This window comes from Narcine bancroftii, chromosome 6 (genome assembly GCF_036971445.1).
Source record: "Narcine bancroftii isolate sNarBan1 chromosome 6, sNarBan1.hap1, whole genome shotgun sequence".
NCBI lineage: Eukaryota > Metazoa > Chordata > Chondrichthyes > Torpediniformes > Narcinidae > Narcine > Narcine bancroftii.
In genome coordinates this window covers 246930118-246944092 of record NC_091474.1, presented here as the reverse complement: position 1 = coordinate 246944092, position 13975 = coordinate 246930118, and the positions used below count along the sequence as shown (strand labels likewise).

Genomic DNA, 13975 nt, shown 5'->3' with positions numbered 1-13975 from the left:
GATCTCTGACCGCTTGACCAGGCCAGACCCATAACTCCCCGATATGATTTATTCCCATGTTGTGAATCTTTTAATGTCTTAAATTTTCATTTGTGGTTGTTTATGTGCTGAATTTCTGATGTCCAGAGAATGGAGCAGGGAGAGGGAAAGAGGGGAAGGGATATCAGGTTTGGACTCAATCGAAAACGTATAGATTGGATAAGGATAAGTTATAAATGATACATATTTGTAATTATTGTTGATGACAAACTTGTAAACTGTTGAGTCCGAACCTGGAACACTAAATAAAATATTCAAAAAAGGAAATAGAGGGAAGTTTGCATTATGTTGAACTGTATTAACAACTTTCTGTAGTTTCTTCAGACTTGAGCAGGGCAGCTCCTATACCATGCTGTAATGCATCCAGCAAGTATGCTTTCCAGGGTGTACTTGTTAATGATGTTGAGGAACAGGGGGACATGCCAAATGTATTTCACTTTCTGAGTAAGTAGAGGCATTGGCACACATTTCTGAACATCACATCAACATAGTTGCCCCAAGTCAAGTTATTGGAGATATTTACTCCGAAGAATTTGAAATTATCTACTCTTTCGACTTCAGTACCATTATTAATTTTTTTTTAATTTAGATGTACAGCAGTTACAGGCCCTTCCAGCCCACAAGCCTGTACTCCCCAAATACACCAATTAATCCACAACCCCCATACATTTTTAAAGGGCAAGCAAAAACCAGAGCACCTTAAAGAAACACACGTAGACGTGGGGAGAACATACAAACTCCTTACAGTCAGCGCCGGATTCAAACCCAGGTTGCTAGCACTGTAATAGCTTTGCACTAACCGTGCTGTCCCGCTAACCATGCCGCTGAGGACAAAAAAGTGTGATCTCTGTCCCTTCTCCTGAAGTCAATGATCATCTCCTTTCTTATTGTGTCTTGGAGATTATATTTTGGCATGATGCCAGCAGGTTCTCAATCTAATTCTGTATCATTATTACTTGACACCCAATCTACCACTATGGCGTCATTATTGACTTGATGGTAGGAAACAGAGGGTTGTTACTCAGACTGGAGGCCTATGCCACAGGGATTGGTGTCTAGTTATTTCCTAAAAATCTCAATGATGTTTGTGAGATTGGATTGTCCATTAACAAAACTATAACAACAATCCTTAAAAATAGACCTAATGTTTCAGATTTTAAAATGAACTTGAAAAATGAGAAAAACATGTAGTTTTAAGATTTATTATGTCCAGGTGTTTCTGATGATCTTTGTGTTTCCTACATTTTCTGATTTTATATAATACAGATTTCATAAGCCAAGTGGCCTCCTTCTGTGCTGTAATTATTCTGTGAACATGCAAACATTCTTCCTTTTGTTCAGGTCAACCCAAATGGAATTGTTCATGATAATGAATTGCAATAACTTCCATAAGCACGAATGGGAAAGTTGCCAATTACAAGCTTTAAATTTAAATAAATTACAAGCCAAATAACAATAAATTGGGAAGATGCATATTCAAAAAATTCCCAAAAGGTCAACAAATATATTGAAATTATTTAAAAGTACAAGTAAACATGACTTACAGAAAGAGAATCCAAAACAAATTCTTCCACATCAGTCTTTTCCATTTTCAAACACCTGGCCAAGATTTCCATGATATACTGATAAGCCTGATCGAACTTCCTTTTCCTGTTCTCCCTTGCTTCTCTGTACCTTCCCTAAAAGTTATACATGAAGCATAATTGAGTAAAAATTCATTAACTCCCAAGTTGGAGCAAGACAGCCACATTATGTAATTTATATTGGGATTTTGAGTTAGAATATCATCCTCATTCAATATTATAAGTGCGGGGGCATGCGTGGCAAGATGGCGTAGAGGGAAGACGTGTCGTTCCACCTTCCCCCAGTTACACTTATAAATACCTGATTTTAAAACTTGTAAAAGTGGTTAAAAATAGTATTTACAGACTTTGGAATAGGGCAACAAACGTGAAGAAATCAAAAGCTCAATTGCAAAAGAAATTACCTTATAAAAGTGTTGAAGAATTGAGGCCTACCTACCAAGTTGAAGCCACGGAGTCATCGATTGGAGCTCCCAAGCCTCAGAGGACTCCTGCTTGGTTAAGTATTACACCGGCGCCGATCGCGCATTCGCAAGATGGCGCCGGTTCAATGACGAGCTCGGCCAGCCCTGACTCGTGTGCCCGGGCGGATCTGCCAAGTGATGACAGACTCGTGAGCCCGCAGTATTGCCTAGCATAAGAGGTAGCTTAAAGGTCCATTTCCAAGGAAATACAGGCAGTCCCTGGGTTACAAACAAAATCCATTGCTAACTCTGTCTTTAATTCAAATTTGTAGGCAAGTCAGAACAGGTACATATGGTTCTTATTTAGTGTCAGTTAGTCGATTCTTTGTCTTAATACAGTATATAGTATAAATGTATTTTAATGTCTGTTAAAATAGGCAATTTTTGAACAGCTTTATTTGCTTTCCTCGAAGTGGTAAATAGGGCACATTCATTGTTCTTTTATAATCGAGGTGTATACTTAATGGCATCACAACATTAAATGGCATACCGAGGTTGCATCCTCCAGAAGTCCTGCATGATTTCAGCACCGATCCTCAGACAAAATGCCAAATGCTGGCGGCAGGCATCCAGCCGATGTTGAACGAGGCCACACTTTATAGATTGGTTTATTCACGACCAGTGATTGCAGCCCGACACTGCTATCAATGCCAGGTAGGCAAAATGCTCCCACATGCTGCTCCACGATCCACACCGCTTCCTTTCTCTTCACTTACAACGAAGCCCTATTCCTCTCGGTGCTCTGAAATCTCTCTTTCTCTGATATTTGATTGGGGTAACTCTAACTATGAATTGTCGGGCAACAACAGCATTCTCCTTTCTTAAGCTGACGAACCGCTGAAGCCTTGTGTAGTCCGTTCCTAAGTCGGATATTCATAACCTGGGGACTGCCAATACACAACTGCGTGGGCTTGCAAAGGGAGGACAGTGAAAGGAGCTACATCCCAGATTTTCACTGATCAATTGGACATAGATGCTTTGAACCACAGGATTCTGGAACTCAAGGGCTTCATCTACAAGAGGATAAGGAACCAGGAACAAAAGCACATACAGATTGGAGCTTGAAAGACCGTGATCTCATCAGATATAAAAACATATTGAAATGCTGGAGGTTCTCGGCCTGTCTTGCAGCATCCATAGGAGGTAAAGATATATTACCAACAGGCCTGAGCCTTTCTTCAAGACCAGCTGAGTTTCTCTACCATTTCTCTATGTATTTACTACAATCACTCTATCTGTAGACATCTCCTTCTCTCACTGGATATGTCAAAATAAGAAATAGACTGCATAATAGTTAAACCTTCCTGAACTTATTTGCAGGAAATCTAGGCGCATGTTGGAACAGTAAAGAAAGAGACGGTGGAGTCCTGAATGGGACTCAACACCCCTCTCTGTTTCTGGATCCTGGACTTCCCTACGGAAAGACCAGTGTCTATCCGGGTCAGTAGCAGAACGTCGAGTACCATCATGCTGAGCACTAGCACAGCTCACAGGACTGACCCTTGGCTGCATCACCAGATCCAGCTCAACAGTGTCAGCAAGTTTGCAGGAGTTAGCCTCATCAACAATGAATCGCACTACAGAGAAAAGGTAAAAATCTCGTGAAATGGTGCGAGAGTAACAACCTGAATCTCAATGTGGACAAGACGAAGAATGATTTTAGACTTCAGGAGGACCAGGAAATACCACCCTCCTCTACACATCCACAATTCTGTAGTAAAGAGAGCTTCTGTTCCTTGGAGTTTATGGTGGAACACTGTATTACAGTCATTGTACTGGTTGACCCGCCCGATACTGTAATCGTGCAGCTTCCTGAGGTTTCGGTCGAATGGGACTCAGAAGCCAACAAGATTTTACACTGGACTGGGGTCACTGTGAGGGAATAGTGTCGTGCTGCACAGTACATGGGTGTATGATGATTTTGGTGCTTCCCGTGTTGAACAAGCAGCTTGTAATGCAGCCATTTACCTCAATGTCCATGGTAGACCTTGTTAATTGATGTGGGCTGCACTGATCCAGAATGATGGATGCCAGTGTCAGTTCATTGTCTGACTCACTGCTACTGTGTGTGCGTTGGCGGCCTCCAAGATGTCCGCCCCGAAAATGGCTTCCCCCATGGTTCACATGCGGTTTCTGCCGGAAGTGATATCAATCCTGGCTATCATGTTCGGGCCCCTGCCGTGCTGTATGTAACCCACCCTAATCTTACCAAATTCCTCCCAATATTTATCCATTACACCCACCTCCCTTTCTTTAAAGGAATTTTAACTCTGAGTTAAAATTCCATAATAACTAAACTGTCTTTAAAACCACTACAAATATCTTTCTTTGGCTTGGCTTCGCGGACGAAGATTTATGGAGGGGGTAAAAAGTCCACGTCAGCTGCAGGCTCGTTTGTGGCTGACCAGTCCGATGCGGGACAGGCAGACACGATTGCAGCGGTTGCAAGGGAAAATTGGTTGGTTGGGGTTGGGTGTTGGGTTTTTCCTCCTTTGCCTTTTGTCAGTGAGGTGGGCTCTGCGGTCTTCTTCAAAGGAGGCTGCTGCCCGCCAAACTGTGAGGCGCCAAGATGCACGGTTTGAGGCGTTATCAGCCCACTGGCGGTGGTCAATGTGGCAGGCACCAAGAGATTTCTTTAGGCAGTCCTTGTACCTTTTCTTTGGTGCACCTCTGTCACGGTGGCCAGTGGAGAGCTCGCCATATAATACGATCTTGGGAAGGCGATGGTCCTCCATTCTGGAGACGTGACCCATCCAGCGCAGCTGGATCTTCAGCAGCGTGGACTCGATGCTGTCGACCTCTGCCATCTCGAGTACCTCGACGTTAGGGGTGTGAGCGCTCCAATGGATGTTGAGGATGGAGCGGAGACAACGCTGGTGGAAGCGTTCTAGGAGCCGTAGGTGGTGCCGGTAGAGGACCCATGATTCGGAGCCGAACAGGAGTGTGGGTATGACAACGGCTCTGTATACGCTTATCTTTGTGAGGTTTTTCAGTTGGTTGTTTTTCCAGACTCTTTTGTGTAGTCTTCCAAAGGCGCTATTTGCCTTGGCGAGTCTGTTGTCTATCTCATTGTCGATCCTTGCATCTGATGAAATGGTGCAGCCGAGATAGGTAAACTGGTTGACCGTTTTGAGTTTTGTGTGCCCGATGGAGATGTGGGGGGGCTGGTAGTCATGGTGGGGAGCTGGCTGATGGAGGACCTCAGTTTTCTTCAGGCTGACTTCCAGGCCAAACATTTTGGCAGTTTCCGCAAAGCAGGACGTCAAGCGCTGAAGAGCTGGCTCTGAATGGGCAACTAAAGCGGCATCATCTGCAAAGAGTAGTTCACGGACAAGTTTCTCTTGTGTCTTGGTGTGAGCTTGCAGGCGCTTCAGATTGAAGAGACTGCCATCCGTGCGGTACCGGATGTAAACAGCGTCTTCATTGTTGGGGTCTTTCATGGCTTGGTTCAGCATCATGCTGAAGAAGATTGAAAAGAGGGTTGGTGCGAGAACACAGCCTTGCTTCACGCCATTGTTAATGGAGAAGGGTTCAGAGAGCTCATTGCTGTATCTGACCCGACCTTGTTGGTTTTCGTGCAGTTGGATAATCATGTTGAGGAACTTTGGGGGACATCCGATGCGCTCTAGTATTTGCCAAAGCCCTTTCCTGCTCACGGTGTCGAAGGCTTTGGTGAGGTCAACAAAGGTGATGTAGAGTCCTTTGTTTTGTTCTCTGCACTTTTCTTGGAGCTGTCTGAGGGCAAAGACCATGTCAGTGGTTCCTCTGTTTGCGCGAAAGCCGCACTGTGATTCTGGGAGAATATTCTCAGCGACACTAGGTATTATTCTATTTAGTAGAATCCTAGCGAAGATTTTGCCTGCAATGGAGAGCAACGTGATTCCCCTGTAGTTTGAGCAGTCTGATTTCTCGCCTTTGTTTTTGTACAGGGTGATGATGGTGGCATCACGAAGATCCTGAGGCAGTTTACCTTGGTCCCAACAAAGCTTGAAAAACTCATGCAGTTTGGCATGCAGAGTTTTGCCGCCAGCCTTCCAGACTTCTGGGGGGATTCCATCCATACCTGCTGCTTTGCCACTTTTCAGTTGTTCGATTGCCTTATATGTCTCATCCAGGGTGGGAACCTCATCCAGCTCTAGCCTTAGGGGCTGTTGAGGGAGCTGGAGCAGGGCGGAATCTTGGACTGAGCGGTTGGTACTGAAAAGAGATTGGAAGTGTTCTGACCATCGGTTGAGGATGGAGATCTTGTCGCTGAGGAGGACTTTGCCGTCTGAGCTGCGCAGCGGGCTTTGGACTTGGGGTGAGGGGCCGTACACAGCCTTTAGAGCCTCGTAGAAACCCCTGAAGTCGCCAATGTCCGCGCTGAGCTGTGTTCGTTTGGCGAGGCTAGTCCACCACTCATTTTGGATCTCCTGGAGTTTGCGCTGAAGATGGCTGCATGCGCGACGGAAGGCTTGTTTCTTCTCTGGACAGGACGGCTTTGTAAGGTGAGCCTGGTGGGCAGCTCGCTTCTTTGCCAGCAGCTCCTGGATTTCCTGGCTGTTTTCGTCAAACCAGTCCTTGTTTTTCCTGGAGGAGAAGCCCAGTACCTCTTCAGTGGATTGCAGTATGGTATAACAATTCACAATATATACGTTATAATAAAGTAACAATGTTGAGAGCATTTTTATACATGATCAATTTTAACAACTTGACAAACAATCTGCTATAATATTATTTGAACCTCTGATATAAATAATTTGTAGATTACATTCTTGTAATATCAAACTCCAGTTTAACAATCTTCTGTTCTTGTTCTTCATTTTAATCAAAAACACCAGAAATTGTGGTCACTAAATACCAAAATTGGTTCTTGAGAGGTACTGAGATATACATCAAAATTTTGCAGAGCAAACACAAAAGACAACAGTTCTTTTTCAATAGTGGAATAATTCCTTTGATGAACATTGAATATTTTTGAAAAGTAGACAACTGGATGGTCAATTTCACTATGTTTTTGCAATAAAACTGAAACTGCTGCTCCCTCACTCGCAAACACTGCTACAGAAAAAGGTTTATCAAAATCAGGAGGTTTTAACACAGGGTTTTAAGACATAGCATATCCTTTAAATTTTCTAAAGCTGTCTGACACTCTTTAGTCCACACAAATTTCTCCTCTTTCTTCAAAAGATTGGTTAAAGGAAGAGCAACCTCAGCAAAATTCCTGCAAAACTTCCTATAATATCCTGCCATTCCTAAAAAACCTTCTCACTGCCTTCTTGTTATTGGGATAGGAAACACAGAAATTGCATTCATTTTTGTTTGAATAGGTGCAACTTTGCCATGACCAACGACATGATCCAAGTATGTCACAGTGGCATTTGTAAATTCACTCTTCGCTGAGTTAACAGTCAGGTTTCCTTTGGATAATCTTGCAAACAATTTGTCCAATTCCTTCAAATGTTTTTCCCAATGTGTTACTATTTGTGACCAAGTCATCAATATAAGCATCTGTATGTCTTAACCCTTGAATTACCAAATTAATCATCCTTTGAAATGTTGCAGGGGCATTTTTCATGCCAAAAGTACTCATATAAACTGGATGGAGTAACAAAAGCCGAAATAATCCTTCGTCTCTCAGTTAAAGGCACACACCAGTAACCCTTCAACAAATCCAACTTAGTAAGAAATTTAGCTTTGCCAATTTTATCAATACAGTCATCTAATCTCGGATTAGGATAAGCATCTGTTTTAGTTATTGAATTAACCTTCTTGTAATCTGTATAAAACCTAACAGTTCCATCTGGTTAAGTTACCAGAATACAAGGAGAACTCTAATCTGAGTTTGAAGGTCTAATATAATTTCTCAACATATATATATCATCACCTGATCCATGATTTTACTTTTCTGAATGTTTATTCTGTATGGGTGTTGTTTAATGGGAATTGCTTCCCCAACATCCACATCATGGTAAATCATTTATGTCCTTCATGGCACATCAGGGAACAAATTTGTATATTTTAAAATTAATTCTTTCAACTGCATCTGTTCTTGTGACTTAAGATGGCCTAACTTTTCCTCCAAATTTTCCAAAATTGCTGAGTTAGACAGGCGCACAGGAACCATGGTTCTTTAAGGTTACCGTCACAAGATTTTATTTCCATAATCTTATGATCCAATATTTCGTCAACCCTGTCAACAGCTAACACCTCTGATACAGATTGTTCTCCATTACCCTTATCCTCAGAATAAGGTTTCAACAATTCATCCTTCAAGTAATAACCACAAGCCATTTCTTTAATCTTGTTGGAATCTAAGAGTTAAAACATCATGGAATATATGACTATTTAATAATCTTATATTTACTTCATGTTTACAATATATATGACTATGTAACAATTTTATATTTACTTCATGGTTAGGGAAAAGAGTAATGTAATTAAGTGGCAATCACAGCATGGAGGAAAGTTGGCTGAGTCCAGTAGGGGGAGAATTGTCTGCTCCCAAAATACAAGGGAGAGGAAATGGATGAAACGATTCTGCTCAAACTGAAGGAGGTGTTGAGTAGCACAGGAGACACAGGTCAGACCAGAACAAAGAGTATCCTGTAAGAAACAAAGGGAATGGAAAGCCAGTCTAGGAAGAAGATTAAGGCATGAGGAGGTGTTAAGGAGAACAGAAGACATTGGCCAGACAGGAACAGAACGATGATTGGAAATATCTGGGGCAGGAATTGATTTCTGGTCAAAACAATAGGATGGTCTGATCTGGAAGATTTAAGATAAGAGGTCTACACCCGAGATAAACTGTTGATAAGGAAATTGCTGGTGATATACTTTATGTAAAAATCTAGCAAAGGAAGCCAACTTTTGTTCTGTATGGTAAATTGTAGCTATATAAACTGAGCAGACTGGACAATAGGGGTCAGTCTTGGGGAATAGCTCACTGTGCAGGTGACCTATGAACTAATGACTGACCCAGAGCTCTGTTAAGTTTTATTCTTGTCCTGTATAATAAACTGATTGTTGAACCGAATACCTTCTCCTATCACTTCATTCAACGAACACGCTGGACTCAGACAACACATAGACTAAATTAAGGGTAAGGTAAAGCCAGAGTCCGACCATCTCCTGTTCAGTTACTGCTTTGTCTGTTAAGTCAACAAAAGTTGTATCTGCTCTCTGTTGCCGAATTAACTCTCCTTGACAAAGAGAAATCCTTACTCTCAACTATTACCTTGCTCTTTCAAAACCATTTCAGAAGCACTGGGCAAATCTCTGTCAACTGGATCTTCTTCACCTCTCAATAATTTCTTAGACACTGACCTCGTTAATGCACATGCAGGATATATCTCACAATTCTCTTCCACTTCATCTTTCCTAGGCCTACTTGTTAATCTCAAAACGGACCCAATTTTATCCTCTGCCAAATCATTCCCTAATAAAAATGAGACCACCTGCATGAGTAACTTTGAAATTACTCCTACCACAACAGGTCCTTTAACTAACTCTGAATTTAGCACTATATGGTGAAGCGATATTGACTCCACCTCACCTCCAACACCTTTAATTAAAGTTGTCTCCCCTGTGTCAGTCCTTTGATCCACAGTTAAAACATCTTGTACCAATAATGACTGTGCAGCACAGTATCTCTAAGAATTTTAACTGGAACCTGTGATTATCCCTCTTTTACTGAAACAAAAGGTTTGAAAACACCCATGACACCCTTATCAGGTTTGGAACATCTGCTCTGCCTAAATCAACTGTTTGAATACATGCTTCTGGTAAAACCTTCTTTTCTATTTTCTTTTTCAATACGAGACAATTTGCAATAACATGACCAGGTTTCTTACAAAAATGACATTCAAATCCAGAGATTCTGTCCTTTCCAACCTTAACTTCATCTTTTCTCTTTACACTCTCTCCAGATTACTATCCTGCTCCATAAAAATCCTCTGAAGAGACAAGTTCATCTGCTAATCCAGCTGTTTGTCGCCACATCCCCACGTCTCTCTTATCCGGGTATAATTTAATCTCCTTTGGGACACAGCTTTTAATTTCCTCGATTAATATTAATTCTCTCAATCTGTCAAAATCATTATTTATTCCTTTTGAAGCACACCACCAGTAAAAACTTTACTGATTTCTTCAGAGCAAAATCCATATAAGACTGATTCCATATTTTCACCAAACTCCTAATTTTTGTCTATACACTTCTGGAACCAACTCATAAGCTTTCAATGCTGCTTGTTTAACAGTATCATAATTTGCCACTTGCTGTGCAGTCAAGCTAGACTATGCAATTCGTGCTTTTCCCTTCAATACACTTTGCAGTATTAAAGACCACTTTTCTTTTGGCCATCTTGAGCTCTCAGCAACCTTTTCAAAAAGCTGAAAATAGGTATCTATATCTCCCTCATCAAAAGGAGGAACTAGATTTATCTCTCTGCTAGCCAAAAGCCTCAATTCTCCTACTTTCCTACCACTCAATTTTCATCCTCTTTCATTGAAACTGTATTTCCCTTTCATACTTTTCCGTCATATTTTCTGTCTTTCAGCTAAGTCTAACTGATATCTCCTGTTTTTCAGCTTCCTCTGCCTGATATTTCCTGTTTTTCAGCCTCCTCTTTGCTTTGCAGCTTGTTCTGCCTGATATTGTTGTCTCAAAATTATGTTTCTCTCTTTCCTCTTGCACCCTCAATTTCTCCAATTCCACTTGCAACTCACCAGATCTATCCTCTGGAAAATCTAAGTCTTTCTCAACAAATCTACCGTCATCTATATAATATTTCCCTATAATGCTCTGTATTTGTACTTTCCTCATCCAATGTTTAACTTCAGTCAGTTTTAATGCCTTGGAAATAACCATCAGTTCCTCTTTTCTCTTGCTCTTCAGCTCCGCAGCTTATAGTTGTGACAAAAATTTATCAACATCCATTGCTGCTGTTTTTCCAGGCACAACCTTTAAGTTAGCATGCAAAAAAAACTTGCAAAAATTCAAGACACAATAGCTTGCAAAAAACCCCAATCAACAAATAAATCATAAAACTGCAATGTTCAAATCCTAAAGGATGAGCCTCCATAAAATGTTACGAGCCCTAAGGACCCCAAAACCCAGCAGCAATAGATATTGACCATGACAAATGGTTGTTTAAACAAAAGTTGTTTTTAATTATCTTTAAACATGAAAACAGAATCATACTTTAACTTATCACAATTAACTTAACTAACCCAACTTAACCCCATTCTAATTCTAAGCGCATGTGTATGTAATATGTGTGAAAATTTAAGAAATGTTATTGGTTCAATCTCACTTCTCATTCTTCCAAGTTCATTGGTTGCAGGCAATTCTTACACTGTGCACAGAATCTAACATATATAAAGTTCACCAGGCATTGGTGCTCAAAAGGTAAATGGTTACTGCTGAGGAAGGTTCTTGTAGGTTTGCAGATAGAGATGTGTGGTTCCAGGATTTCCACAACTGAGGTACCACCATTAGTCATGTTAATGTCTTGCTGATGAAACTTGCCCCATTAGGGTTCTCCAGATGATAACCTCTTTCTTTCATGCTACCACAGAGTTCCTTTCTGTTCCACTTATTCCAAGAGATAGCACTTCCAGCCATCCGCCACTCTGGAGCTCCTGTTTCAGTTCCATCAAGCTTCTCCTGGCTTGTTACAGCTTTCTGTATCGTACACAATCCAAAACTCCCTTCTGTCTCTCTCTCTCTCTCTCTTTCTCTCTTTCTCTGGGACTCAAACTGCCAGGCAGTAGGTCTGTCTCTCTCGCACTTGCAAAACCCCTGACCTTCTCCAGCAAACAATAGGAGTTTGCCTTTTTGTTAATCTATTGTTTTAGGTAAACAATAACCTCTCAATGACCTTTCTGTGAAGAGCTATTAGGAGATAGCCTGTCTCTTGCTGTGGCTTTAATGACAATAGTCCATTAATTCATTTCAATTAACAGCCACTTGTGAAATCTCCATAGCATTCTCCAGAATTTCTGTCATCAATGAATATGAATTCTTCAGTATTTCAAAAAGTATCTGTTTTAAAGTGTGTTTATATATGTAACCTTCTCTACTTTTCCCAATTTATCTCCCAAAAACCTTCCCAAATATTCCATCACACTATTAATCTTGACTTCAGGTCTGTTGGGTCTAATTGATAGTGCTACAATTTAATCACTACAACTATGTGCCATAGATAAGGCGATTTGATCAGAGAAGTTGGATACTAATCCCAAGGATGCAGAGGCCTTTGCAAAATTCGATCAGTGGCGCTGAACGCCTTCATGAGGCAACACAAAATTCAGGAAGAGGTTGATAGAGAGACCTGCTGTTTGCACAGGTCAGTCATCGCGTTTTCCAGATGTTTAGAGATTGCGAGACTTACTCAGCCTCTATGGGTCTCCTGCAAAAGCAGTATCTTTCCCCAAAGAACGTAATCTATGCCAGATACCTCCTGGGCAGCCGTCGACAAGCACCTGGTGAGTCCAGTGACTTATACATTCAAACTTTGCAGGAACTGGAGAGACCGTGTGGCTGCACCAACATTACGGCAGTCATCTACCAGGAGGTGATGATCAGAGACACCTGTGGCCAGTCTCAGGTCTGATCATATCAGAAAGATGCTCCTGGAGAAAAGCGATTGGACCCTGCAGGAAGTGGCCAATTTCGCCAAGCCCCAACAGAATGCAGAAGTTTACTCCACTGGCAACATGGCCACCACATGGGGAGTTTGGGTAATGCCATCTTGGGATGTGGGGTCCCAAACAGTAGCCACTATTACCAAGCACCTATAGAAGAATGGCAATCCCAGAAATGCGACCTATTCCACCTGAAGAAAAAAAAATGACACTACTCAAAGGTATGTAGGTCCAGACCTTCCCCTTGCAGCATCGCGTGCAAATAGCAACCATTGCCATCTTAGACCACATAATTTCTGGCCCCACTTCAGGTCACGGAAAACAGCACGGCATGGGCCCAAACCCAATGGCCAGGATCGACATCCACCAGCAACCACATGCAAACCATGGGGGCAGCCATCTTTTGGGCAGCATCTTGGAGGCTGCCAACGCGCACATACATTAGCAGTGAGTCAGACTATGAACTGACACTGGGATCCATCATTCTGGATCTGTGCAGCCCACATCAATTAGCAAGGTCTACCATGGAAATTGAGGTAAATGGAAGGAGTCACGTGATGGAGTAGTGGCCGGACGGTGAACTCCAGCCCTCTCCAGAAAAGTCGGGAAAAACAAGAGAAAATACAAAGGCACAGAAATACAAGTTAAAGAAAAGTGAGTATAAAGGTGGAAAGAAGATGGAGACAAAAGGAGAAAAATCAAAATCAACGGAAAGAAGAGAGGAAGAGAAGACAACGGAGGAAAAAGGTGAAGGCCTTACCTGTCCGAAGAGGCCCGCTGTGGAGAGAAGACCCCACTACCTCAGGTCGGTAGAAAGAGAACTACAACAATGGCTCACAGAGCCGAGTAAAAGTGCGCAACCGTGCATGAAAAAAAACACACCGACGGGAGGGGGGACCAGCTGGGGAGTCGATCTCCACAGCCGGCAACGACAGCTGCAGAACACCTGCAGCAAGAAGAGACCACAGAAGACAATGGAAACAAGAAAGAAGAGGAGGAAAGGGCAGCAAAGAAACAACAGATGGTCAACCTAGAGGAAGAAGAAGAGGAAGAATACAGTGAAATAGATAAAGGGAAAGGCAAGGTAAAGGATATACTTGCTCTTGTTAGAGGATACATGGAGTCATTTAAAGAATGGCAAACACAGGAATTCAATGATTTAAGAAGAAGAATAAACAACACAGAAAAGAAAATAAATAAAATGGATATGACCTTAACAGAAATGGGGAAAAAAATGGACAAGATGGAAGAACGGGCAATAGC

The 13975-nt window shown here is 41.9% G+C and overlaps 1 protein-coding gene across 1 annotated transcript in view; it reads right to left on the bottom strand.

The window, feature by feature from the left end:
* LOC138737386 (dynein axonemal heavy chain 8-like) overlaps window positions 1–13975 on the bottom strand; it is a 446335-nt gene that overhangs the window by 369022 nt on the left and 63338 nt on the right. The window contains exon 4 of the mRNA XM_069888133.1: window positions 1584–1718. Coding sequence (XP_069744234.1) covers window positions 1584–1718 — 135 coding nt within the window. The remainder of the gene's footprint in view (window positions 1–1583; window positions 1719–13975) is intronic.